This window comes from Ailuropoda melanoleuca, chromosome 3 (assembly GCF_002007445.2).
Source record: "Ailuropoda melanoleuca isolate Jingjing chromosome 3, ASM200744v2, whole genome shotgun sequence".
Classification (NCBI taxonomy): Eukaryota; Metazoa; Chordata; class Mammalia; order Carnivora; family Ursidae; genus Ailuropoda; species Ailuropoda melanoleuca.
The window spans coordinates 97,678,659-97,701,744 of NC_048220.1; the positions used below are offsets into that span (position 1 = coordinate 97,678,659).

The 23,086-nt window shown below is 45.2% G+C and overlaps 2 protein-coding genes across 11 annotated transcripts in view; one reads left to right on the forward strand and one right to left on the reverse strand.

The window, feature by feature from the left end:
* PWWP2A (PWWP domain containing 2A) overlaps positions 1–5,833 on the forward strand; it is a 37,330-nt gene extending 31,497 nt beyond the window's left edge. For 5 of the 9 annotated variants that reach the window (XM_034656783.1, XM_019794967.2, XM_034656789.1 and 2 more), the window contains one exon: positions 3,645–5,833. Coding sequence is in view for 2 of the 9 variants with exons in the window: in XM_034656789.1 (XP_034512680.1) it covers positions 3,645–3,658 (14 nt within the window). In the remaining 7 variants the exon portion in view is untranslated. Of the gene's footprint in view, positions 1–1,162; positions 1,283–3,644 lie in introns of those variants that run through there. The other 4 variants (XR_004624249.1, XR_004624248.1, XM_034656786.1 and 1 more) reach the window with 4 other exon arrangements.
* A 6,794-nt stretch (positions 5,834–12,627) lies between these two features.
* The window catches only part of TTC1 (tetratricopeptide repeat domain 1), a 45,355-nt gene continuing 34,896 nt past the window's right edge, over positions 12,628–23,086 (reverse strand). Inside the window, exons 6-7 of one of the 2 annotated variants that reach the window (XM_034656790.1) lie at positions 21,951–22,005; positions 12,628–13,241 (exon numbers count right to left, since the gene is read on the reverse strand). In XM_034656790.1, the coding sequence (XP_034512681.1) occupies positions 13,108–13,241; positions 21,951–22,005 (189 nt within the window). In that variant the 3' untranslated portion in view covers positions 12,628–13,107. The remainder of the gene's footprint in view (positions 13,242–21,950; positions 22,006–23,086) is intronic. The other variant, XM_002912510.4, reaches the window with a different exon arrangement.

Genomic DNA, 23,086 nt, shown 5'->3' on the forward strand with positions numbered 1-23,086 from the left:
CCAGGACTCTGGGATCATGACCTGAGCCGAAGGCAGACACTTAACTGACAGAGCCACCCAGGCACCCCCCATGAAGAGATTTAGAATGATTGTTGAAACCTAACAAGTTTTACTTACTGAGGGAGAGGTTCAAAGTTAACTTGTTCCAGTTCCATGTACTCGGATTACTTTTTTCATCTGTGATGGCTGTTGGATTACAGTTAATAGTATATTTAAGTATATAAGATATACTTACATAGTATATGTGTTTTCCCATGAACAAAAGGGTGAATAAATAACCTTATTAAATCTCAGTTAAGAAAATTGTCCTTTGAGTTAAAATTCAGAAGTAATTATTTTTATAGATAATGGGTATGAGATTTCTCCTCCTCAATGTTAGAAAAGCCTTTCTAAAAAGTTTTGACTATACGTTACTGTTTCTGATGTACCTTAGTATTCTAAAAATAATTATTTTGTTATAAGGACTGAAAATCCTCTAAATCGATGATCCCAGAGTTTGATGTGATGAATTGTTAGAGGAATAAGAATACAAGCAAGTATGTTAAAAATAAGGCTTAAAACAGCAGTTCTTCATTTGAAATTATTCTTTGTATTTGAAGTCTCTGTTCTGAAAGCCCAAGTGAGAAAGCTATCTTGTCAAACTTATTTCAAGCAGGAACTAACTCACAGAAGTTCAGGTCCTGAGTACTCAGTGTGCAAAGAGAGGGACTCAGGTACCAGTTTTTTGTCATTCTGCAAAATAGGGTCTTTGAGCTCCCTGATGGAGTAACATGGACAAGGATGACAACTTCAGCCCTCGCCGTATACTGAGGGGACCAGACTACTCCAACCCTAGCTTAGTGGTAGGCTACAAGAAATTTTTTAGCTGGAACCTCACGTGGGAGTTAGCATCTTAGTGTGGGCGCCCCGAGGCGTGTTGCTGCTGAACTGACTTGTGCCGGAGAGCGCCCTCTCCTGGCCAGCGCTGGTGTGTCCACACCTCAAGTCTGTTCTTTCCGTACCCAAGCTTCACTTCCTGTGAAGTCTGCGAGTTATCTAGAATACATTCATTATGAAAATTCAACTGAATTTTGGTCTTATTTAAAAATTTTTTTTGTAAAATGGATTTAAAAGAACTCAAATGACTGCTCTACTTTTGTTAACTTGGTTTTTTCTACCATAGGTCTCCACAAATGGCAGCTATTACATCAGACAGTGACGAGTCCTGCTGCTCCCTTACAGTGTCTGACAGACCACTGTGGATTCAGACTGGGAGCATTGAAGTTAACAGTGAGACGGGCAGGTCTGTCTGTGTTAAGCCCTGCCACAAAGTGAAGAGGGCATCATGTCATCGCTTAATCATTCTGAAGTAGATTAGGCTAGACCTAAAAGAATTCATTAGTTCTTTTTCTGTAGTTTTCATTGACCTTGGTAGCTGGGTGTACCTCGCGTAGGTGACAGTTTTAATGAGTGAAAATAACTTTCAATTGTGCTAAAAAAGTAGAGCTAGCCTCCTATGGGCTTCTATGAAATGAGAGTCTGTCCTAGGGTGCTAAAAGTTGGGTATCAGATTGTAGAATTATGTCAGATAGCGACTGAGTCTCTGTGGGAAGTCAAATAGTGGATTTATCTTTTCACTGTCTCAGTCTTTGTCACTTTTATATCCACTTCTTAGTCATTCTTAATGTGTATATATAAGAGTATATTTCCATATATCAACACACACACACACACACACACATATATTAGTGAATTAACCTCAGAACCATTGTCATTTACATAAGGAAAGTCAAAACCTCAGAGGGGCCATAATCTTTTTCTTTAAGTACATTTATTGAGACCTCTTTGGATAGCACCTTAAAGGCTTATTTTGGGCTCTTACACAGCTGGAAAGGTTTAAGGATTTCTGTTGTGCTGCTTTTGAACTTAGATCTCTTTTTGCTTCCTTGAATTAAGGCTGTTTAACCTTGCGGTATTTGTGGCTAGTGGAGAGCCACGATTGGGCCGTGGCATTGCACAGGAGCTGTCATTTGCAAGCTGGGTCAGAATGGCACAGTTGGGATCAGAGATTGAGGCTGGGAGATCCTGGACTGAGCTGTACTGTAAGGATGGTAGCTACCCTTATGGCGATTTCTTGAGGGAATGGTGTTTGTTTTCTGCACCTCTCAGGAATGAGTACTAAGACCTGCTTCAACCCTGGGCTTTCTTGCCCACTTGAATGGGACTCACTAAGGTTGAAGGCAAATACTGAGTCATAAATAGAAGGAAATGGAATTGTGCATGGGAGTGGATATTTACCTTTTTATTTCCTCTTTCAGTTTACTTCCAAAGTTGTGTGTGGGTTTAAAGAGTATTACTAGTTTTAAAAAATAAACATTTCTTAGCTCAGTGTCAAATTTAAAGGTTTTAATCATTCTATTTCTTCAGAAGCAAAGACTATTCATCTTCTATTCTGACATGTGTGGTATTTATGGCTAGAAGCCACTGTTCATTGCTAGAGAAAAACATGCTAGAATGCCCTGTTACTGTGTTTCATAGGCCTCGATCCAGTAAGTCAGGGAAGCAACCCAGGAAGCTAACTGAAGATCAAGAGTTCCAGCAAGAATGGCAAAGACTCCTACTCTGAAATGTTTGGAAGTTGAATATTGGGAAGGATGGGGGTGGTTTTCTTTTCCCTTTTTGCATTCTGTGTTTGTTCTGTCAGTTATTATTCTGCTAAACACACCACAGATCTTTGGTTTAAAAATACATTTGACAAATAAAAAAATCACTGTTCTCTCCACGATCACTTTCTTTGGAATTTAAGCTCTTACTGGTAGTCTGCCGGGTCTGAGAGGCATTAATCAAGGATGATAAAGGATTGCGATGGGGTTCTTACCACTTGGTATTGAAAGGAAGTCGATAATGTTGGGCAGAAATTCTGGTCATGCTATTTGGAAGTAATTTTTATAAGCCTCGTCCTCTCTCAATGTTTTGCTCAGTCTTGCTTCTTCTTGGAGGTATGGTAAAGAGAGCCTCTGCTCATGATCCGGTGTGCTGGTGTTATATGGGACACTGGTCAGTCTAGTGTACAGTTGTCTTCGAGTAGTGGCATGGTGCTCTGGATGCCTTCTGATGTGCTGTCCCCCCCACCCCCCTTTTTTGCGTTTGCACATACGCAGACAGTACGGTCTGCAGCTGACCCGCACTGAGCTTGGTGTCGTCTAGGAATCCGCCTCAGTCTGTAGACGGCCCGTGCTAGGAAGGCCGCGGGCGCTTCAGAGCCATCCAGGGCAGTGGCGCCGACTTCCGAAGGCTAATGTGATACGGTGAAGTGGCAGCATAGAGAACGAAGCTAAACGCCCCCAACCCCCGCCCCCCCATCAGGCAGATCTTCATCAAGTGTTTTTAAAAATCTGCTCAAGTGCAGACCGACTCTGTGAAGGTGACAACAGTTTTGTGTGGGAAGTTGGCCAGACGTACTTTGGAAATCACATGAATGCTTCTGCTGGTTTAGAGTGGAAGTAAATTGTTTTTTCAAATATCGGTTAAGTTTAGCTGATTTAAAAGAGACAAGTGTGATCCCATAATCTACGTAGGGCTGACTTTAAACAACGAGGACATCATTTTTCTCCTATTTACTTGTGCTTAACTACATTTTCTTCCTTTTCTTTACTGTATTTCAGCACAAAGACATTAGCAGGCTGCTGCTTTCATGGACCCGTCCCACAGCGACACCACACCAGAGCATCAGGACTGAATGACATTGGAGACTCAGATTTTTAAAGCTGCACTAAGAAGTAAATGTTAAGGCAGTGGTTAAAACCGACAGGGGCACTTGCAAATTGTGCTATATTAAACCGAAGAAAAGGTATTAGGGGAATGTTTTATAAAAAATAAACTATTGCAATAAGTTATGCATGAGAGGAGGAGAAAAGTGATACGAAACACGCAAAGAACTCACTTGAATTTTATGTATGAAGAATCATTGACCGTAACTTTTTCTGAATGTGAAGTTCTTTTCAGTACAGTTTGGACAGGCCTAAAAGGCATGGGATGATGACAGAGATGCTGAATTATTTTTTAAACTAAAACTTTGTGCTTTCTCCAAGGTTTTGTTCATCAGTTCAGATATGAGCAAAGGCATTTCTAAGATGGCTCTCCTGTGACACAGCAAGAGTCACAGCTGCCCAGGCGAGGCCAAGGTCTCCTTCAGGCTTCCAGTGGAAACAACAGAAAAGGTTCTCTGACATCCTATAAAAGGGTGGTAAAGTGCCCCGCCCCACCCCAAAAAGAGAATTTGGATCTTTTCTTTCTTCAATAAAACAGGGCTGTATTATCTTAAATATACATTTGCTTGTTAGAACATATTAAGATGTATTTATTTGCCACCAGTATTTAACATTTTGTGCACATTTTCATAACTGCATTCTTACCTTTTAAATTCTGACTCAAAGTGGATAGGCTAGTGTTGACCTTAGAGTGAAAATGTATACTCTAAGAGCTAGTTCTTAATTCTACCGAGGTGGACGGGCTTTTTCCCTAAATTTTGGTGTGGACCTCTCTCACGGAGAGCCCCTCCTTCTAAGTGCAGGATATTCTCCCAGGTGTCAGGTGGGACTTGACCCTGGGAACAACCAGTAGGAACAGACCCATAAAGAGCTCTCATGCATGGAACATGAATTCTTATTAATGGAGACCATTATGTCTTTCTTGTCTTTGGAAAATACATATTATGAAAAACCTTAATTTTTCTTTTTAATGAATGGAGAAAACTTTCATGAGAAAACCAGATGGACCTATTAGTACTACATTTTTAAGGCATTTTATATTTGATGGTGCCATACTTTTAATAATAAAACAAGTTTTTTAGTGGCAATACGGATTTATTTTTTAAACCAGAAAGATAATCCATATTGATTACTTAATACAAAAAAGGGGGAAAAATGCCAAAAAATTAAACACAAAATTCATTTGAAGCAACATAACAGATAATTGAGCATTTGGCTCAGGTGTTCAAACTTTCCATAATCTTACTGTAGGGTTTGGGATTTCTTAATAACCCCACGTTCAGGATTAAGAAAAGGTTCTGAGTGAGAGCTGGAAAACATTTGATGGACCTCACTAGGACTTGTTTTACAACTCAAGAAGAAAAGGAAGACAGTCTTCTAGTGAGCTTAATACAAATTCTAATTACACGGCAAGTAATGAAAAGTTTGGAGCACATTCTAAAATCTTTCTTTGGAAATCTTCAGGAAGTCATACACATTTGATCAAATCTGAAAAAGTCAGCTCAGGAACTGAAGCAGCAGGGAGCTCTAAAGATTATGTGTACCTCCAAGGCCCCCTCTTCTTCACGGCCCTAGGGCTTAGGCTGGGGTCCATCTTGTTCTGAGACTGAACACCAGCAGTACCTTCAGGCTCGCTTCAGGAACCAGATAACTCCATGCCATGGTGGACTTTACAATAATGAAGCTTTAGAATTCTTTGCGCAGAGTGATGGAAATGACCAAGAAATAATACAAAGGCAAAACCTGATCTCTCCCAATTCTTTTAAGTATCTGAATATTTCTTCTCATGACAAAATTCTCAAAGGTGTTTTGTTATAAACCACGTTTTCATTTTTTAATAAATGAAATTTGGTGGTATTTACAATCTAGACATACCATGTTGCTAATTCACTTTTCATTGCTTTAGTTGCTTAATATTTAAGCTTTGCTTCATGCTACCTTTGTCTGTATTTCAAATCTTCACAAGCCTATTTCATTTTGTAGACTTGAATGACAAAAGTTGTTTCTCATCTAAAGTATGCTAAGACTTAAATGTTAAAGAATGTTGTGTAACATTTATCCAATAAAGTCTTGATTTTTTAAAATTTAGTTATTTAAAAACTTCTGTTTACTTTTTAGGAGTTAGGTTTTAAAGGTTATTATTTTTTAACTATTAAGATTCAACCACCAGTTGTTCTTTAGGGAGCTGTTTTAAGTAACACTGCTTCCATAGGAGAACAGCGTGTTTTTATTTAATCATTGGGAGGTTTTTATGGGACCCTCTACAATCAAGGAACAGAGAATCCTATCCACAAACATGACTGTTCTTTTCCGATGGAAACAGATATGCTACTCTTCAGAGCTGGATGTAATTGAGCAAGTATCTGCTTGTAGGTTTGTTTTAATTTTAAGAAGTCCTGCCCTTAATGGATGCATGGTTGCTGCTTTAAAAGCCCAGCATGTCTGATGTGAGTGTTTGACCAGAAACACTCTGTTGTCAGGAAAAATACACTCCTGATCATGTTACATACATGTGTCGCTATGTTTATAGGCACACCTCCTAACAGGAGAGGGAATGACTGATGAGACCCAGGGCTACAACTTAGGATCTTTCTGGTGCTGTATTCATGTAAGGAAATCTGAGTTTGGATTCATGCCCTGAAATCATGTACGGAATGTACCAGTACCTTCCTGGGCAGGCTGGGTATGTCACTACAAATATGCACTGTAGTAAAAAGTTAGCTGTTTTCCTGCTTTTACACCTGACAACTCATTTCTCCTCTCTCAAGTAATGATTCTGATTCTTCCCTCAGTGCTCTGAATAGAGCGCACTGTGTATCTTTAAGCACACCCTTCTCTAGTGATGAACACCACAATGAAATTTCATGGCCAACAACTCCTTTGCTCTGATACCAAGAAGGTAATGAACCTGGAATGAAAGAATACACCTCAGGAGTACTGTGCCAGAGGAAGAAAGAGCTGGCCAAACCCAGTGGCTAGGTCACCACACTTAATACTTCTAGGATTAGCCCTTTCCTGATTTCCCCGTGAGACACATTTATCGAAGCAACCTAACAAAAGGAAGCCAAGTGAGCTGGTGATATTAAGAGGAGGATGCTTCTATACAAATGACCCCCTTTAATCTACATAGATTATAATCTGAATTCTACCAGTTACCTTACCGACACAGTCACATAGCCGCCCTGGCCCAAGACAGGGAAGGCACGGAAGTTTTTCCCTTGAGTGAAACAGTCTATAATCTTATGTTTCTGAATGCTAAGCTCGCTCAGTGCCTAATTCCCGTGGATCCTGAGTGGACAGCTCAGACCCGTGATCCAAAGAAGGTGGCCTGTATCACCAGTGTGAAGTACCTCGAGGTAAAGGAGGGCCTGCTGTGTCACTGTTTAGAAAAGCACAGCCAGGGGCTTCAGTAAGACACAAAGCAGCCTTGTAGAAGACGGATGGAGGGGGTCCTTCACATGTTTAAATGCAGCTTCTCTCCCACGGGCAGAAAACAAGGCAGGCCGGAAGTGCTTTGGCAGCACAAGCTGAAGCTCTAACTCTTGGTCTCCGATGCCAACCCTGCCAATGGCAGGATCTAATCCGTGTCAGAGGCCGAGGGAATCATCCGACCGTTCCTCCCAGTGAACTTCATGAAGCAAAGTTGCAAACAGCGTATTCTATTTTGGGGTAGTCAAACTATCCCTACAAAACAATGTGTACTTGAGACTGACTACCAGAGACCGTCCACCAAAGCCAACATTCTTTGAAATGTAAACTGTTCTCCCCATTTCACTCCATTCCCTGGCTTCCCATCCCTGGCCTCTGTCTTGTCTGTTTGAAGACTTGACCATTTGTGGATTTCAGACTTGTCACATTTGGGGAGTTGGGGGGCACTTGGGTGTTAGGGGTATCAGACGGTGTGAGGCGGCTGCCTACCTACCAAGTCCAGGTGGAGTGCCTGGGGTAGAATTCCTACCTGGGTGAGCTGTATTCTCGGCAAGCTAGAGTTCCAGGAGCTGGGACTGAATCATGGCCCTAAATTATTAGCTGTGGGCTTCCCTGGCAGTGGGACAGCAGGCCACGCCATGCTTTAGCTAAGTGGGAAATGTGAGCTTCCAAATTTCCCCTTGAGTGAAAGGAAAAAGAAGGTAAAGCATCGTATTTCTAGTTCCGGCTGATAGAACTTAACTCCTGCATGATGGAGCTTATTCCTAGTTTGCAGACCTTAGAAGGTCGGAAAATTAGAAGATGGCAATATTCTTATTACAGAGTATTCCAAACGTGTAAAGGCAGACTGGTCACTAACAAACCCCGTGTGTCCAGCCCTAGCTTCACCAATTACCAGCTTGCAGCCAGGAGGACTGAAATGTTTAGTGCTTTGAAATACGAGGCCATCCTCATAAATTCATGTTACTGGTTTCTCTGATTGCTCCTTGAAGGGTTTGAAGCAACTATTCTGAGGCTCTAGGGTGATCTGAGCCCCACCTCTTGGGCTGGCTGGTAGCAAGTAATCCATTTCTCATTATCAGGAGCATGAATAGGCTTGGTCTGGTACGGACTCAGGGCAGCTCTTCAGACAGAAGGAAGCAACTGCAAATTATCACCTCGTTTTTCTGCGCCGTTCCCTGAAGGCACAGATTTCCTAGCCACTTCTGACACACTGTGCATATACTTCCTCCTTTAAAGGAATGAAGGTGCTAGAAGGACTAGGCTTGTTACTACCACAGTCAGATGGGGCAGGCTGAAGAGGGGAGGACGCATCTCACTGAAACTGCTCCAGGATTTTACTAGGGTTTAGGGGTATGTATCAAGCACAAAGTGCACACCGATAGAAGTATGAGACAAAGAGTTCAAGGCCTGAAAAAATAAGGGAGGGATGAGGTGAAAGGCTCCTGTGATTACAGCAACAGGAAGAGAGAGAACAGCAGGGTTGGCAGTGACCCCTGGGCTGCAGGCCCACAGGCTGCACCCAGAACACTGAGCTTCCACGGCTCAATGCTGCCTTTTAGGCCAAGAGTGAGCTTAAGGAAAAGCTCAGATAACAGAGGAAGAGGGACAGAAGCTTAAGTCACGGATTTTTCCTGTCCTAGGCAGTTTCTCAGATTGGCACTCTGGTCTTAGATGGTTAGTGTGGACCCTTCCCTTTAAAGATCTTTCTTAAGATCTTGCACAGCTGTTCCCTTCCTCCTCGATCTCCTATCAATGCCTTCCCCTTTGACATTCCAACTTTGGCTAAACCAGTTGTAAAAGATAGGATTTGCAGGTCTGGTTAGCTCTTAGGATCAGACAGACAACCCTTGCAAATACATCTTCCAATCAGGTTTGCGTTTAATACCTGCTGCCAGTTTCCCATCCCACGAGAGTCTATTTAGACAGTAAAATGCCTCCAAAAGTCCTCTGTCTGGTCTTCCTAAATCAGTCTGAATTCCAGCATGAGAGCCATGTGAAACGTAATTCAGCAATAGTCTTAGAGGCCAGCTCAGGGACTCGCTGAGCAGCAGAAATAATCACCAGGCCCAATAATATTTCCAAAAGCAGTTCCCTACCCTCAACGACACAAAATGTTGCAGGAAATAGGACTTTTGTCACTTACAGACCAAACATTCATGCCTTTGACTATACCTGAGTAACTCTGAAGCTCCAATGTGTGAGGTCTTGTCATTTTACTGAAGCTCGAATGTAGGCCCAATGCCGCGAAGTTCAGGTCATTAGCTAGTAGGCTCGGCCACTCCCCAGCCGCCACATCTCAGCATGGTGTAATAGTCTCTATTCCTACGAGCACAATAACTGGTAGTAAGATACGGCATACTGGGGGGGGGGCGGGACATGGAGCAAAAGGATACGGGGGAAGAACCCAGGGGCAGCGCTTGTGATGGAAGGCAAACACATATGGAAGGTAGATTTCTTAGAAAAAGAAGGGGATCTTCAGAGTAGAATTTAACCAGAATTCAGATCCATGATGTGAGGAAAAGTACCTAACCCACGGTGTACTCCCCATAAAGAAAAGCACCGGATGAGCAGCACTTTGTTGCAGAAATAGTCCCAGTTTCCCCGGGCGAACCTTCTGCAGGAGGCTCCAGTGAACGGAATTTGCTCATGTGAAAGTTGGAGGGGTGCTTAAGACACAGTGTGGAGCTACAGAGAACACAAGATTCAGTGGAAGTGTGATCTGGGAGAAGGTGGAGAGGCAGAAACAAGAGGACAAGGTGGGGATTTCTGAAAGTCTAAGACAAATCCTTGCAGGTATCTTAAGATGCAAAAATGAGAGAATTTAAAGACCAGGAGACATAGGCTTACGAGCCAGGCTGAGCTCTGCGTCTGGGGGCATTCTACATGGCGGCACATGATGGGCTCGACTGGTTTGCAGTGATTCTCTTTACAAAGTGTCTAAGCTTCATGTGTACAAGTACTGCATTCACTGTTGAGATATCCTAGCTGAGCCCTCTGTAAGTTAGCCAGGACTTCACACTACCCAAATAAAAACTCTATTGTACAAACTTAACTGGGACCATAAACTGCAGGGTGTTGAGGCCATTCTGGGCAATACACAGGGAAGCCCAGATCAATCCACGGATCTTGACTAGGTGAAACCAAGCTGTTGTCTTCCACTGTCTCCCACATTCTTTGGAAGATGAAAAATAGCACATAAACCTAAGCTGACATTTGAATCACTTGCTGGGTCTTAAATTTTTGAGGAAAATGACTAGTTTCTACTTACCTTGAGATAACAGTGGTTAGCAAAGGAGACATTTTAAAAACCAGGGACTGATCAAAGGGTACAGAATCAGAGATGGTTATTCACACTGAGAACACTTCTTGCAGAATGCCTTTAATACCAATTTACTAGTTTCTGGTAGAGGAGTAGGTGTTGGTGCTATTAAGAAAATAAACATGGCCCTTACCTTCTAGGAGCTCATGGAGGCAGATAGGGGACAGTAGATCATAGTAATTAAATAAAATGTGTCTTATAGTCTTCAAGGAAATTCTAGGAGGAGATCCAAAATTATTCTGATCCATTGCAATATTGTTGGAATAAGAACATATACAACATCAAACGTTTCTATTCTAGTCCATTCATTCTGTCAAACATTTTCAAAAGGTTTGACTTTTTTTTTTTCCATATTTGTAAGTAGAAAAATAACTATGGTTGATTAAAAAAAAAAAACCACTAAAACACTCTGTGTGTTAAGAAAATTCACATCTAGTTGTATCCCCTTCCTTTCCTTTGCAGATGCATTACTTGGCCCACTGTGAGATTTCAGTGTGGTGGAGATGGACATCGTGGTGGGGGAGGGGGAGGGGGAGGAGGGAGAGGACGAGGGGGAAGGCCTGAGAAGCAACACCCGCAGCGCCCGCAGCAAGCGTAATGTGTTAAGGCAGGCTGTACGGCGGCAAACACGCCTTTCCCCACTCCCTGGATGGTCAGAGAGGTGCTCAGGCATCTCAGCCCCGACCTTGGCTGAGTTTCAGCTGTTAAGCTCAAAAGTCAAAGTGTGACAAAGTAGCTCTCAAAACGTGGTCTGAGGGGCGCCTGGCTGGCTCAGTTGGTAGAGCGTGGGACTCTTGATCTTGAGGTCCAGAGTTCAAGGCCCATGTTGGTGTAGAGCTTACATTAAGAAAACAAACAAGTAGTGAGGCTTCTCAGGAGTTCCTGAGACCCCTTCAGGTCTCCAGAGGGTCAACAATACTAAGGAGTCACCTGCTTTTCTCACTGTCCTGCTGTCACATATATGCGCGGTGCAGGATTTTCCAGATTCCAGGACGTGAGTGCAGGAGCAGATCTGAGAATCTTGCTATATTCTATGAAGACACACATGAAAGGGATTTGCAAAAATGTAGGATGATGTCTTACTGAGATGTTTTTGTTTTGGGAGATATTTTTCTAAAGATGTTATTTATACTAACAGGAAATGTATTTGTTATTTTTAAAGGAATTACCTAAATATTTAAGAGAATTTTCTCAGTTTTAATTTCTCATGTGGTCGACATCGGTGGATATGATCCACATAAACCAAAACACTCTCTAGACTTCCCTGAGCATGAGGGTCCCAAGGTGGGAAGAGCTGGGAGCCGCCACCCCGGCACCGCCCGCCGCACAGACACCTCACCGCCAAGGCTCCGGTACAACTTCTGTGATGTCACACACACACTTTTTCGGGAATATTAGATGCCAGATTTACCATAAAGATAGCAAAGCAAAAGTAACCACACTCCTTCTCCCTCTCCTTTTCTCCTTGTTAATTCCATGAAGAATTTCATTTCACAATCTGGAAGACAGGCTCAGCGTATCAGTTTGGACGGCGCATCGTTCCGCTACCTACTGACACTCTCGAAGAGTCTTCGAGGAACGGATCAAAGCAGCGGCGCATCCTTCCTACTGGGAGGGGGCCTACTGCAACGGTACTCACACAACGAGACGTGCGCCTCCTTTCTAAGATGAAACCTGCATGTCACTGCCTTTGACACTCAAACCAGAGCAACCAGAAGCTTTTCACCAGCAATGGTCGATGACTAGGAAACAAATCCCTAAACCTACCTTTGAAACTTCTGGGTTCATGTAGCCTAAAAGATGATGGTTTGTTCTGGGATTTATATCCCACCGTATCTGATGGAGGCTATTTTAAGTTGAAACTGTTAAGACTGATGCTTGGGCAAAAACACTCATTTCGTAACGATCCACACAAACCTGAAGAGGCCCAAGACAGTTTGTGAGGTGGAGCTCCTGGCTTCCAGCACGTGGTGGAACGGTCACTTCTGCAGCTACATCTTCCAGGTGGCGACTAAGACTTCGGGCAGATTTGTGGACTCCAGTAACACTCAGCAACACTGCTCCCGAAGCCAGAGAAGCCTTCTGCTTTAGCTGTTGTTATGGGGACAAAATTCACAAGGCAGCTCAGACCGTTACAGAAAGCCTTTATTTACCACAGAGGAAACCAGGAGACCCGCAGCCTGGACAGTGTGAGTAATCAGGGAGAGGGGACAGCAGGCGGGAACCCCAGGAATCATGTTTGGGTAGTCTCCGACCGGCAGGTCCGCTCAGGCCGGGAGACACTGGCTGGGCTCATGGGTATAGCTCAGGGAGGTCAGCTTTGACAAGCAGGCTTTGTCCTGGACAAAGCAAAGGACAGCCAGAATCAAGGGCAACAACTGCATGGACACCACCTTAAAATGGGAACCAAAGTAGGCTTATGACATCAGAAGTGCATTTCACCCTGATCATAAAACAAGAGGGGAAGGGGAGCACTGGGCCCTAGTGGACAGCCTGTCTCTGAGATAAAATGCTTTTAAAAGTTAAATATTGGCAGGGCCTTCCCCCTTGCTAATAGCAAGCTGCACACAATCTCCAAGCCAGCTTTACAAGCTACTGTTAACTTTGTTATCTGTTATTATTTGGATTTTGAACAAAATTGATGGAGTAGGAACCAGTAGAGGAATCCTGTTTGATCTGGAAATTTTCAGTGGAGAGCCCAAAAGGTCGAAGAACCAAGTTCCCAAGATCTTTCAGTTTACCTGCAATGTAAAAGGGAAAATTCAGATAAATATGGGGAATAAACGGAAGCAGGAAGACCCCAACTGATCCTGCCTTACTATCTGATTACAAAATAGAAAGAGCATCTCTCTGCAGTTAAAGAAATTCCTGCTTTAAAAACTATGAAACCGTTAGTCCCCTCGGCAATGTGGTCACTTCAGGGCCACCCACCCCCACGCCTGTGCTTTTGGAGATGATTGTGAGGGGCCCTGCTGGCACCCACTGGGAGAGCAAAGCTTCCTGTCCAGACTGGCCAGAGCCAACCAAGGACACAGGCCCTGGGATGAGTGATGGCCAAACTGCTGCTCCCGGGGGGCTGAAAGTATCCTGCCAAGCCCCAGGGCCTGGTGCTGAGGGCAGTGGACCTTCCGAGTCTGTTGTCGGTGGGAAGCAGCTGCCACCTGCTGAATCTGGTCCTACTCGGCAGCTTTCTACCGAGCCTGCGTTCAGACTCAAGGGCCTCCTGCTTCACTAAAGAAAGCCTTAGCTTCTACACCAAAACCATCATTTCTCGGGAAACGGGGGGCTCTTGTTCATTTGACAGCATTGCCCACCAAAACAGTCTAGTCTCTTCTCCCTAGGATCCAGGTTTTACGCATTAACCACAGATGAGTTCATGGCCAGTAGCCCGAGCTGAGACACATGGTGTAACCAAGGATTTCTATGCTGATTCTACATATGTGAGTGCCACAGAGTTTGCACGTCTCAAGTTGGGAGTTTTCAGGACTTTTGAGAGATTGACAGGGACTTATGGGGCAATGGGATGGAATATTTGGAAATAAGAGTGTTTTGGAAAATGTTGGCTGGGACAGGCAAACACACGGTTTTGACCTTTTCTAAACTGTACTAATTTTCCTTGCAGGTCTGTTTCCAGTAGAGAGGAGAATGCAGGTCAAAGGGAAAGAAATCCCTGATCATCGGAGCTCCAGGCTCCTTCCTGCCGTCCCACGTGCAGCAGCTTTACCCTTCTGAGGCCTCCCACCGTGGAGTAAAGCCCAGGTAAAGAGCTTAGAAACATACGGCCTTTAAATGTCAAGGCCTTTTCTAATAATTCACGGAGAGAACTTTTGGTCCCAGTCTAAGATTGAGCCCCCAGAAGCTCACCATATTCTGAGGAAGCTCCCAGAACCCAGGCTGACCATTCTGCAGGCAGGCCTCCCAACCCTAACCCAAACACACGTGCTGGGCGCGCGTGTGCCGGGAGACTCGCTGGCACAGCCCATCCCTGCCCGCGGCTGCCGGCGGAGCGCGGTCTCCAGTGGACGCACGCGCAGGCAGGGGCCGCCACCAGCACAGCCAGGAGGAGGCGTCCTGGGCAAGCGGGAGCTCCCCAGAGCCTTGGCAGCGTGTCCTGGGGTTGAGGAAGGAGGGCGGGGAGGGAACATCTAAAGAAGCCGACTAGAACGTCACTGCTGGCACGGTCCTTGGCTCTCCGGAGTGAGCGGAGTGAGACTGAATCTCGAGGGGTCTTCGCATCGCGCTGCCCGGGAGCAGCAGCGCCACCTCGCACGCACGAGCCTCTGTTCCAGGGCGGCTCGGACTGGCGGCCGAGGCTGAGGTTGGGCTCCCCCCCACCGCCCGGATGGAGGGCCTGCCGCAAGGCCACCTCGCCGCAGACGACCACGGAGAGCGCCGACTGTGAAGAATCTACTCTGTGACGCGAGGGGAGCTACAGAGCAAAGCTGCCCCGGGCTTCTGGGACGCTCGCGGTCTAGCGGGGGACACACGCAGGAGGCCCGCGGCCTGTGCAGGGCCGGCGAGGAAGGCGTCTCGGGACTACACGCCGCAGGGCTCGCAGGGACTGCGAGTTACGGGACGCTGCCATGCCACTGCGATCCACAGATAGCAAAGGGACAGACATTCAAGCTGCTGATGGAGAGAGACAGTGAGGGCCTTCTGCGGGTTCACTCTGCCTGACTAGCTGCAGACCATGCCCCGCACCGTGAGCCCTGCACTTTCAGCTCAACTGATTGGGGGGAGTGGCACTCGTGAAAACGTGCTTCTCCCGCTGCAGGAGGCATCCCCGCCACGACCGAGCACCGCAGGGGCGGACCAGGGGCTCTGATCTGACAGGCAACTGTAGCTCCTCGGGGGCTTTGCTGGAACTTTCTTAGCACCGCACTGCTGAATGAGACTTTTCGTACCCAGCTTCCTTCTCTCCTCCACTGGCCCCTGGTGGGTCCCCCCCCCCCGCAGCTGCTTCCCCAATCCGTCTCTTGGACTTCCAATCCAATCCTGGTTCTTCCGATTCTCCCAGGACCCCACCACGCGGAAGGCTCTGTCTTTTCTTCTGTTCTCAGCCTTTCTAACATTCCCCAATAGTTTTACTCTGTCATCTCCAGAACAGAACCGAACACAGAAGTTCTACTTGCTCAATGAGCCAATGGACACCACACGCCCGAGACACCTACTGAAGACACACGGCGAAAAAGGCTCCACGTCAGGGAAGACCTGAGGTTACCAGACTTGAATTCGACCAAGAGTCCTAAGTTCGCATGCGTGGCACCTTGCTGTGTGTGGTGGGGATGCGGGGAGCGAAGACGGTCACTGCACCAGAAGCAGCTGAGCCGCGATGGGGAAGACAGGCCACACGCACAGAAGCCGGTGCAGAGGTAAGCAGGCGCAGAGTGCCGGCAGAGTAAAAGGGCCCCTTCCCGGCGGGCAGGGGACAGCAGACCCGCAGAGCTTCTCCTGGGAGAGTGCATTTGAATCCCACCCAGTGACAGGGCCGGGAGTGGGTGGTGCAGGCGCGCAGGGTCTGACTAAACGCACAGAGACGGGTGGGCAAGGGCAAGCCGTGGCCAGTGGGCTCACAAGCAGGTGGAAGGGCACGTCCTGGCAGGTTCTTATGAGCCAGGCCACGGGTCTCTGGTTCTTGGGCCACAAGGGAAGGCCACTGATGATTTGAGAATGGAGCTTTAAGGGTTAAGAACACTGTGGCAAAGGGAAGAATGAATCAGAAGAGAGCCTGGAGGTGGTTCTGACAGAAAGTTAGTGCAACGTCATGGGAAAGAAGCCATTTATTCACTGAACAAACATCGAATGTCTATAATGTTGGGTAAAGCAGCTCTGGGGGGTGCCTGGCTGGCTCAGTTGGCGGAGCATGTGACCCAATCTCAGGGTTCTCAGTTCAAGCCCTGCGCTGGGTGTAGAGATCACTTAAAGATAAAATCTTAAGGGGTGCCTGAGTGACTCAGTCAGTTAAGCATCTGACTCTTAATTTTGGCTCAGGTCATGATCTCAGGGTTGTGAGATGGAGCCGTATGTCCAGCTCACGCTGGGTGTGGAGCCTGCTTAAGATTCTCTCTGTCCCCCTCCCTCGGCCCCTCCCACCTCCTAAGTAATAATAATAATAATAATAATAATAAAATCAAAAATTAAAAAAAAAAAGGCAACTCTGAAATCAGACTGAGGCCAGTGAGAACATAAGGGAACAGAGCAAAGTATTATGGTCGAACCAACAAATTTATGGTTTCTGAAAAACTCATCTTTTGCTGTTTATAACAGCAGAGAAGCGCCTTCAGTTGAGGGTCATGCTCATAAACACATACACAATCATGCCGTGCTGTCCTGCTGCTGTTTAGAGTCAGGATGGACGCTCAGGGACTAACACAGCCTCCTGGTCCCTAAGACAAGATCATTGGCCAAACCAGCCTGTCTGCCACCCTTTCCACTGGCTGCCAAATTTGACACCTTCCCTAACGGGGCAGTACTCAGGTTTCCTTATTTCCCCTTGTGGCAGATCTGGCACCATCACCCAGCCGGAACGTGTCAGCATGTCCCTAATGTAGGATCTCCTCTGCCAGACTAGACTGAAGGCAAAGAGAAGAGTCCAAAACTGCTTGTGCTGAGACAAGAACGTTTAGGACGAGAGATCAACCCTGGTCACTGGATCCAGATCTGATAAATATTCGTTTCTAGGCCTCCAAGCAATACTGTATCTCAATAACCCAATGGACTCATTATGTGTAACTTCTCTTTGGAGATACTAGCTGTGCAGTAGTCCATCTACCCCGAGGGGATCCAGCAATGCCATTTGTTTTCACGTCCTTAAGATCCCTCGGGTTTGGGCCCAATGGGATACAAGTGAATCCTAACACTGCATTTCCTCTTATGAGGCAGGTCCTAAGCCACACAAGCTGCCACTTGCTTTCCTCTGAGTAAAAGCCTTATCAAAAGACAACACAGAATATGGAAGCTAAAATTCACAGCCAAATCAAATGCCTATGTGAGCTCTTGGGTGAACGTGGAGGCTGAAATAAGCCTTACCAAGAACTGTCAGAGAAGCGGGAGCAGTTCTCTTGAGAGGAGCTGAAGGAATGCCAACCAGGAAATGAGGCAGAAAGCAGGGCAGTGAGAACCTACAGGCTGATACTCCCTGACGGAATAACTGCAGCAAGGAAGTGATTCAGAGACGCTCCTGTGGCCAGAGTCCAAAACACTGCATGTCTCGTCTCTGATGAGTATTAGGCAGGGTGGCATGAAGAGAAATATGAAAACAAGACCCTGGATTTCCAGGGTATCCACATGTATGACTTCAGCAGTTTTAAGAGTCAGTGACAATGTCAAGACTTCCTTGTGACCTTGGGTAAGGGAGCTGGTTCTAGAACCCCACCATGCAGAGCAGAGAAGTATGTAATGCACAGGAAGAGCCAAAAGAATGTGTCAAATCTTTGCCAAGCTAATGAACAAGTTACTCCTAAGTTCCCATATGTAGTTCTTGATCATGGCGTCAGGCAAGATGGTGTTCTTAGATCAGTCCAGAAATGTGCACTCATGAGGCTGCTAGTAGCCAGGAGCGAATACCAGAGAAACGTCAGGAATCAGGACAGCAGAAATATGTTCCAAGAGGGTGTAAGGAGGTGAGGGTACAGGGGGAAGACCCAGGCTGGATGGTGAGCAAGGCCCAGCTGTGCGTCCGAGCAGCCAGGCAGGAAGTAGCACGGGCGCCCGTGAGGGGAAAGGCGTACTGGGCTATGCCCGGCCCCTGGTCTCTGGTTCCTATGGGGGAATCAGTGAGTTTCAAGGGGTGGCTCTAGGTTTTCCAGGTCAGGATAGGAACCCGGCAGCTCTTGGTTAAGGTAAGAAGAGCAGCATTTCATGGAACGTTAGAACACAAGCTCTACCTGCTACTGAACAACCCAAAGGACCTGGGTTGAAGCTGCTGCCACTTGGTAAATGGTGACAACCTACAGTGAGCTGACTCGATTTCTCCAGTGACAGCTTGTCCAAATAAACACCAGCAACGGAACATGGCAAGAATGGCTGGCCACAGCTGTCTGAGATCTCAGGTCTAGTGCGTTCTGAAATGTCTGCTTTTTCTTTTTTCTCTGCTGCAGCTATAGCACAAGGAGGGAGCGGCAGAACTCAGTGACACGCTGCTTCTGCTCAGGAGAGAGCTCTCAGAGCAGAGCGGCTGACCACTCCTGGCCGCATCCCTGCAATGCACCTCCACCCCCGCCTTTCGGTCCTCTCCTGAGCTGCCTCACGCTGCCCCCACGTAGCAGTCAAACGCCCACACAGTGCTGGGTAAACTCGAGTGTGCCCCAGAAGCACCTGGAGGGGCTGTCAGAACTCAAGAGTGCTGCGCTCCTCCCTGATCTTGCATTCACCAGGATGGGGGTGGAGCCCGAAAACGTGCACTTTGAACTTGCTTCTGTAGCTGGCCAGTGGAATCTTGATCGGAAGCCTGGTACTAAAAACTAACTGTGGACGCCTGTCTCTAGTGACTGGCGGGACAGGCCGCCCGGGCGGAGCGTCCCTCTTACTTTTTGGAGAAAGCAAACAACTTTATGTTCTACCTCATACTTCAATACGGGAAGACAGGTCAAGGAAGAACCACGAACATACACGTACAGATCCTGAGCAATTCTACTTGTTTGAGGTTTCATGGCTGGGCCAGGATACAGGACAAACAATTTACAAACGATGATAACGAAAGTCTTCAGCCCATTCTTTTCTATTTGCAACCACGGCTTATACAGAGATCTAGGTTTGCATCATCAGCTGGCCTCCCCTTATCGCCCCCTGCAGACAGAACCCAATGCCAGGAAGGCCCCGGTCCGTCCCCCGCGAGGGTGACCAGCCTTGTGGCTCCAGGCGCTCCTGAAGGCGGCAGTGCGCTAAGCACCCGCCCACAGCGTCCGCCCGCCGGGCCTGGGGCCGCAGGGATTCTGAAAATGTCTCATCAGTTCTACCCTGGAAATGGTTTCTACTATTTACCTATGTGCACAAAAAATTTAATGCTGTGAAATCAAAACCAGAAATAAATTAGATACAGATACTCATAATAGGCTGTGCCTACTATCCAAATCTGATTTCAAATTTTTATGTTCCTCAAACTTGCCTGGTTATTCTGATTATATAAATGCTATACATTTGAACTGATACAAATAATACACCACTCTTTGTTCTCTATATGCCTTTTTTTTATTAGCTGTTCTGATTTGGTGTAATCACATAAGATTTTCTTAAAAAGAAGTTCTCTGGTGCACCTGGGGGGCCCCTCTGGGTCGCCCTATGACTGACGGCCACTCTGGGTCGCCACGCTTGTTCTAATGATATTTCTAAATGAGAGGCTAGAAAGGGAGGAGCAATATGTTTAAGTGTGTTCTACCCTTTCATTATTCCAACTGGGATTTTTTTTTCCCCAGGGAGGCAGCTACAGAGCTCTTCTTTCTTACAAAAAGGAAGTCGAGTTACTGAGAAAAGAAAAAGCAAGTCGAAGATTACCGGACAAAGCTCAATAAAAGCTCAGCTTGTTAAATGATTACCTAACTTCATAAATGCCAATGACAAATGGTGTTGAGCAGTTTTTCTCATCTTTAACTGCTAGTTTTTCAGCAGGAGCCAGCAATTTCCAGGGAAACCAGCACTAAAAATCGTGCACTCCGCTGCAAAACACTTGCTCTGAGCGTCTAAGGGGTGGCATTATTTTGCACAGTAAGTAGCCTCCCAGGATCTCGCAGCACATGAAGCTCAATTATGGCATCTGTAACAGGGAGGGAAGAACTCCAGAGAGCTTTTGTGGGGCTAAGATTCCATACAGAGAGTGCTTTCTCCCTTTTAGGCTCTCCGATGGTGGGGAACACCTGCAAGCAATATCTTATTTGTGATCCTTATACTTAGTAAGAAGATAAAGGAGTCTAGCCATTCACATTATTTCTGTGTAACAACAAACTGACATAATACTTACCAAACAACTTAAACTGTTCAAGTCTGATGAGAGGAGAATTTATTACAGAAGCAACTGAGAATGAATTCAACTTGAAAATTTCAAACCAAGAGGACAATATAAGTAAAACCCAAAGCCCTGGAGACAGAAACTTCAGCTTATGAGAATTTAGAGTGACTGAGCCAGCCAGGCAAGGAGAAGTGTAGTTTTGATTCTATCTGGAATGGACAATAGCTGCAAGATTCAGTTTATATCCATCCCTTTAGGGTTTCATACGGGCTCAAAAAAATGGACCCAGAGAACAACGCCTAAGGGTTTTCTTCAAGTCCACCATGGCCACCCTGACATCATCTCTTTCAGCATGAAATACAGCTCAGCTAAGGACACATACTATCTTTTTTCTAAAACAAAGGGTCAATGTTAGAATAGGTGGAAAATGCTTTTTTCCCTCTTCTTTGAAGAAAGAGCACCTCCAAAATAATTTTTCTGCTCAAACATGGTGTCAAATTTAAATATGTAAATTAGGGAAAGAGTGTCTTTTGGAAAAACTGGGGAAGGCTCCAGAAGTCTCCCCAACTTTAGAACGGTTCTCAGCAGGGGCCAGAGGGTTGTGGACTGTTTAGGTTTAATGGCTTCTTCTCAATCAGCTCTGCTAGCAGTGATTGTTTCGAAAATAGGCTCTCCTTCTCTGGATATGATGCCTAAAGGTCATGAATGGCCAAGCTCAATTTATTTTAAGAATTTTCCTTTAGGCCCATGTGATTGCAATATATTAAATTCAATTCACATGGTAGATTTAGAAAATATTCATAAGAAAGAACACAAAGCAGATCTTGAGCAGGGAAATATCAGACAGGTTATGATCAGAATATGCTGGGCAGGTCTCTGTCCAAGAACCTTTACTCCCCTTAGTCAAACAGACTATTCATGGGAGCACTTCTCTGATTCCAACTATAAAATGCTTTGGCAGATACGAGAACTAAACCACTGAGTCCATCTGCCCTGCACTCCACTCACAGTTTTCTGTCTCCTATTTACTCCTAACTGCTGCCCTCTCAAACGCTAATGGGACTCTCAATGCCAATTTCAAAACAAACATTCCTTTGGTTCTGACACGGTTTTGACTTGCAGTAGCTGTATTCTAATGAAATTAAAAACATAAGTTGTTTACTCAACGAAGAACTGTTTTCGTGAAATTCATGATCTGAAAGAGAGGTTAGTAGGATCCCAGGTTGAATCATGTTTACATTCTTGAAGGCAAGAAAATTTCTCAGGAAAAACAAAATAGAAGTTTAGTTTTTCAAAAGCTGACATCCTCTCTAAGCCACTCTAACTCTTTTGGAGTCAAAACAGCACAGACCTTGCCAGCACCATGGTATGGCTCACACCACAAATGACGGGCCCCAAAGCTACTTCTAACTGTTGCGTTCTCCTCCAGCGAACACAAAACCCTGCTGTCCCGCATGCCCCCCTCCTAGCTACTAGGGTCATGAGAAAGTAAGGGAAGCAAACTTACCTAACATCTCTGCCTTTAGCCTTTCATTACGTTCTTCAATCTGTTTAGGTAATCTCTGAGGGGGAAAGAGAAACAAGGGCCGGTGAAAAATTTTTTGGCTTTATTTTGAATTTGAGAAACAAGCTAAACGTGAAAGTCAGGATGGATGATGTACATATGTAAGACCCTATTAAATACAGAAAAACCAAGCCTTTGTGGGCAAGCTACACAGACACAGCACAGTGGCCCAGGGAGGACCCTCAATAAAAATCTGGTAAATATATAGACAAAAAGATTTCTGAAAAAATACACTCCAGATGTTTACAGCGGTATATTTAGGTGGTAGGATTATGGGTTATGTATTTTTAATTTTTTTGGCTGACTTGTATTTTTTAACTTGAAGTCCTTTCTTAATATAATCTAATTTGTTGAGAAGGGGTCAGATCAATATTGAATGTTCCTAAATGAATCACCTACTCAGGGTTTTTCAGTCTTGGCACTACTGATAATCTGGACCAGGTAATTCTTTGTTGTGAGGGCTGTCTTGTGCATTATAGGAGGTTTAAAGCATCCCTGGCCACTAGATGCCAAGAGTACCATTCTAGTCATGCCAATCAAAGTGTCTCCAGACATTGCCAAATGTCCCTGGAAACCAAAACATCTCACCTGAAAAGCAGTGATCTAGATTAGAGTCTTGTATGGCTGCTTGTAGCTCTGTAATTGGCCCTAAGCACTCTGCAATTTTAGTAACAACCCAGGTATAATAATTCAAAATAAAATAAATTCTTTATGCATATAACAACTAATATAAAAGGCTCCCTTTTACAGAAGGTTTAAAACCAATGTGATAAGAATAAAGGCTCCCAAGAGTTTGGCTAAAATTTTAAGAACTCTATTCCCTTTCCTTGTGTCAAATTTAAGTCAATCCTACCACCATTCAGAGATGTTAAAGGTCAGATAAAGGGTTAAAACCAGTTTCAAACTGCTTATGTTTTTAAATGATCCAAACCAGTCTGTCTCCCATTATTTCACTTCTAAATAAATAAAAGATCAGTTATTATTGAAGGAATTCATCTCAAGTGTGTATAAAAACAAAGCAAAACAAAACCCAAACCACCTAGGACATTAAATGCAGGGAGATTAGTCAACATTTCTCA